The sequence below is a fragment of the Drosophila virilis genome, chromosome 2 (genome assembly GCF_030788295.1).
Source record: "Drosophila virilis strain 15010-1051.87 chromosome 2, Dvir_AGI_RSII-ME, whole genome shotgun sequence".
NCBI lineage: Eukaryota > Metazoa > Arthropoda > Insecta > Diptera > Drosophilidae > Drosophila > Drosophila virilis.
In genome coordinates, this window is record NC_091544.1 from 37,888,173 (window position 1) to 37,891,774 (window position 3,602).

General features: G+C 33.3%; 1 protein-coding gene across 2 annotated transcripts; it reads right to left on the reverse strand.

Moving 5' to 3' along the window:
• Positions 1-241: 241 nt before the first annotated feature.
• On the reverse strand, positions 242-2,658 carry LOC26531050 (piezo-type mechanosensitive ion channel component). Of its 2 annotated transcripts, XM_032433167.2 has the most exons (6): positions 2,518-2,658; positions 2,186-2,447; positions 1,908-2,134; positions 1,727-1,853; positions 835-954; positions 242-783 (listed from the first exon to the last, which is right to left on the reverse strand). In XM_032433167.2, the coding sequence occupies exons 1-6, from the start codon at positions 2,576-2,578 to the stop codon at positions 360-362; spliced, it is 1,221 nt and encodes a 406-aa protein (XP_032289058.1). In that variant the 5' UTR covers positions 2,579-2,658; the 3' UTR covers positions 242-359. The 2 variants fall into 2 exon arrangements, 1 of the variants encoding a protein (XP_032289058.1); XR_011416208.1 differs by lacking the exons at positions 242-783; positions 835-954 and adding an exon at positions 1,358-1,520.
• Positions 2,659-3,602: the final 944 nt, after the last annotated feature.

A 3,602-nucleotide genomic window follows, 5' to 3' on the forward strand; every position in this document is an offset into this window, starting at 1 on the left:
CATCTCAAAACTTATCATAAAGAAAGGAAGCTTTGATTTTGAAAAATGTGAATCACGCCTCAAATAAATTTGATAAGAAAATGTTTGCAAATGATTTTAAAACCCGATCGGAAGGGATTGCGTTTTTCGCGTAGAATTTTCCAAACCCCTTCTTTACGTGCACCTTCATATGTATAACTAGCCATCACGTAAGGTAACTACAGTGAATATTTCGTCTTCTCTCTCTTAAAGCTAGAGTAGCCCATGAAATCTCTATATTTTGTACTATATATCAACATTTTTACAAAACATGCCGTTTTTAACCATTTTAAAAGAGTTCATGCTGTATCAAATGTATATAATATTTTTTCAGTTAGTAGTTAGTTGGTTAATATAAACTGTTTTTTAAGAGAAATAAAATTGGTTGTACTTGCCATCATAACTATGTTTAGCAGTATATAGCTATTTTTATATATGAATGATGTAAGGTCGCAAATCATATAAAAGAATTGTTCCACAGTGGATGGTTTCTCATTATTAACTGCTATAATCTCATTTTGCCCAGACTGCCGAATTAATTGATGTGGCTGATCATCAGGCTTTGGACCAATTTTCATTCGCATTGTAGGAAAAATTAACTTGTATCGTCTATGGTGCATAATATTGAGTGCTATTACAAAATAAGCCCACATCAATGCAACTGGACTCAGATATGAATCGACGTGTATTTCATTATTTAGTTTTAATATCATGCCGTTCCAATTTCTATTGAAAAGTAAAAGTAGCGCTTCCAAGCCCATAATGCTGTAATTATTGTATTATGAAGGCTTACAGTTTTAAAAGCTCTGAACTTACCGCGCCCATATTGATTCGCTATTTAAATAGCTCTGTATTACTGGCAGCTGATATGAAACAAAGCAGATTATTTGTATTGATAAGGATATGGCAACAACGATAAGTGGATAATGCATACCGCTGAAAAAATTAATGGTTATTGGAGTTTAAAAACAAGTAAGTGGCTCTAGTCGGGAGCTCCCGACTAGGGGATACCCTGAACCGTCTTCTACCAACACCAACTGCAGATCGCGCTTCGTGCTCGATTACTATAGCAGTAATTAAAGTTAAAACTAAATATAGTTCCTTCAATTCGAACCCGTTAGATACAAAACGACTTACCGCCTCCTGTACTCAACTGCCAAACTACTAATAAACCTTTAACGGGAAAACAAAGAAATAAAAAAGCAACACATACACGCAAAATAAAATAAAGTCGCAGTTGCAATCGTGTTGATAATATTGAATAAAGACGGGCATGAATGTGTGAACATGTATGCTTGCGCTAGCTGCACCAACCTCGTAGGCAGCCGAAACATATTTTCTTTAATAACTCCTGTGTTTAATTGGTGAGCAAAACTGAAGCGTCTGTTTCGTACAGGCAGTACACTTGTCGGAATCCAATGCTTCGGACCACTTAATTATTTAGCCGCTTCAGAAACAGTAAATGACGGACTTGTCGACAAACATAGCAATTGTACTTTCGACTGTTACACGTATCAGAAAAACTTCATATTATTAAACTTTCTATCTAAACGTTCAATTGGGAACATTATTTAAATTAATGTTCCTATAAAAAAAATATATATATATATCCTTCTGAATATATAGCATATATTTGTATGTATATATACTTTTTTTATAGGAACATTAATTTAATAAATATATATACTATATTTCTAATTATAAATACCAGTTAAACTGTCGGTATAGGGACCAATAAGTGCCAGCCACAATGAATATCATGAAGTATAAGCTGCCAGGTAATGATGGTCTTAAGGTAGCAGCAATATAAAGAACGATTAAGGAAAAAATTGGAGCTGCAAGAATAAATTAATTAGTGTTTTTAATGCCTAAAAAAAAGTAATGCTTACATGTTTTTAGCACAGATCGAATATAAGCAATTATTAAGAGGCGGTTAATTTCAGAATATCGTAAATTTGTTACAGGTTCATTATTATATTCCTCAGTAATTTCGGTTTCCTTATAGTCTTTCGACTGAGAATTTTTTTTTGCCGATAAAACGATAAAAACAAGTACAATCAAGGTCATTATCGTTACCATTATATCTGGTAGTATCCAATGGAATATTGCAATAGCCCTAAACGAAATGGTTCTTAAAGCTTTGAAATAAATTTGTAATATCGCTTACCGCAATCCCATGAAATTCACGAAGCCCACTTGGCGTAAAATAATTGTTATTGATGGTTTTATATCCAAATAAGGAAACAATAAATTGAAAAAGTTAATTAAGAGATGGCCAATAGCAAATATTGCGCTCAATATACAAGTAAAAACCAAAAAAAATTTTAACAGACAGCGCTGAAAGTAGCTTTTAGTTTGCAATAGCCAAGGTGACACAAAGAACATAAGTAGATAGATCATTGAGAGGGCGACAGGCCGTGATAACGAAGCTGTGTATACGTCAAATAATATTTAGAAAATGTATGTTAATTACGGTGTATATAAATGTGTAGTTCTTACCAACTATTAATGTAAATGGAAGTAACAAACGCACTAAAGTAAATAATATCAGTTCTGCCATTTTATTATGTATACGCAGATGAACAGCTGTTTTATTGAGATTTGAATTTTTATATTTATATTAAGATGAAAGAACTTAGAATCTTACATTAGATGAGAAGCTTACTGGGTTTAATTGTATAAGCCTGCAGGGGTATTTCATTATTAATTTATTATTATACTTATATGGTCGACAAAACGAATATCATACAGTATCACTACGAATGATCTATCTAAAATTAAGTTTGTGTATGAAAAACGTTTAATATTTATGCATATTTATAATTCAGATCGGAAAGATATGCTATATATATGATATATATAATAGAGCACCAGGGCTCCAGGCAGTGCGGCAAGGCCCTTGTTGGGAAGAGCTCAGAGTAGAGTAACCTGTAATAATAATATACTTGCCCGGCCTCTCCCGTGGCAAGTTTTGTTCTAAAGAAAAGGAATATCACCTGTATTTATCATTCACGAAGGGCGCATTTGAAATTGATTTTAAAGCCGGAACTGGAACTTCTGAAATCGCTGAAACACGTTTTGATTAAGTACTTTTATAAGGCTTCGAATATATGTTGGAGGCCAATAAGACCACAAAAATGTGAAACACGTCTCAAAGGATTTATCATCAATATCCTTTGAAATTAATTTAAGCGTGAAACGTCAGAGACCAAATCGTTGACGCCCGTTTTCACCATCAAATGAATTTTAACAACGATTTTTGAAAATGTTCTTGAAGCCGATTGGATGGAAAGCAGAAAGCTTTCATGCAACCCTCTTACGCTAATAAACCACGGTTGCAAGTGCAATTTCCCAAATTGCTGAATAAAATATTGAAAAAGCTCTTATGTAGAGATTTATTAATGTTATATGGAAATTGGAAAGAACTTGAATCTTCACCAAAGGAAGCTTTGATTTTGAAAAATGTGAGTCACGCCTCAAATGAATTTGATAAGAAAAGGTTTGCAAATGTTTTTGAAGCCGATCGGATGGGACTACGTTTTTCGCGTAGAATTTTCCAAACCCTTTCTGTACGTGCACTTTCA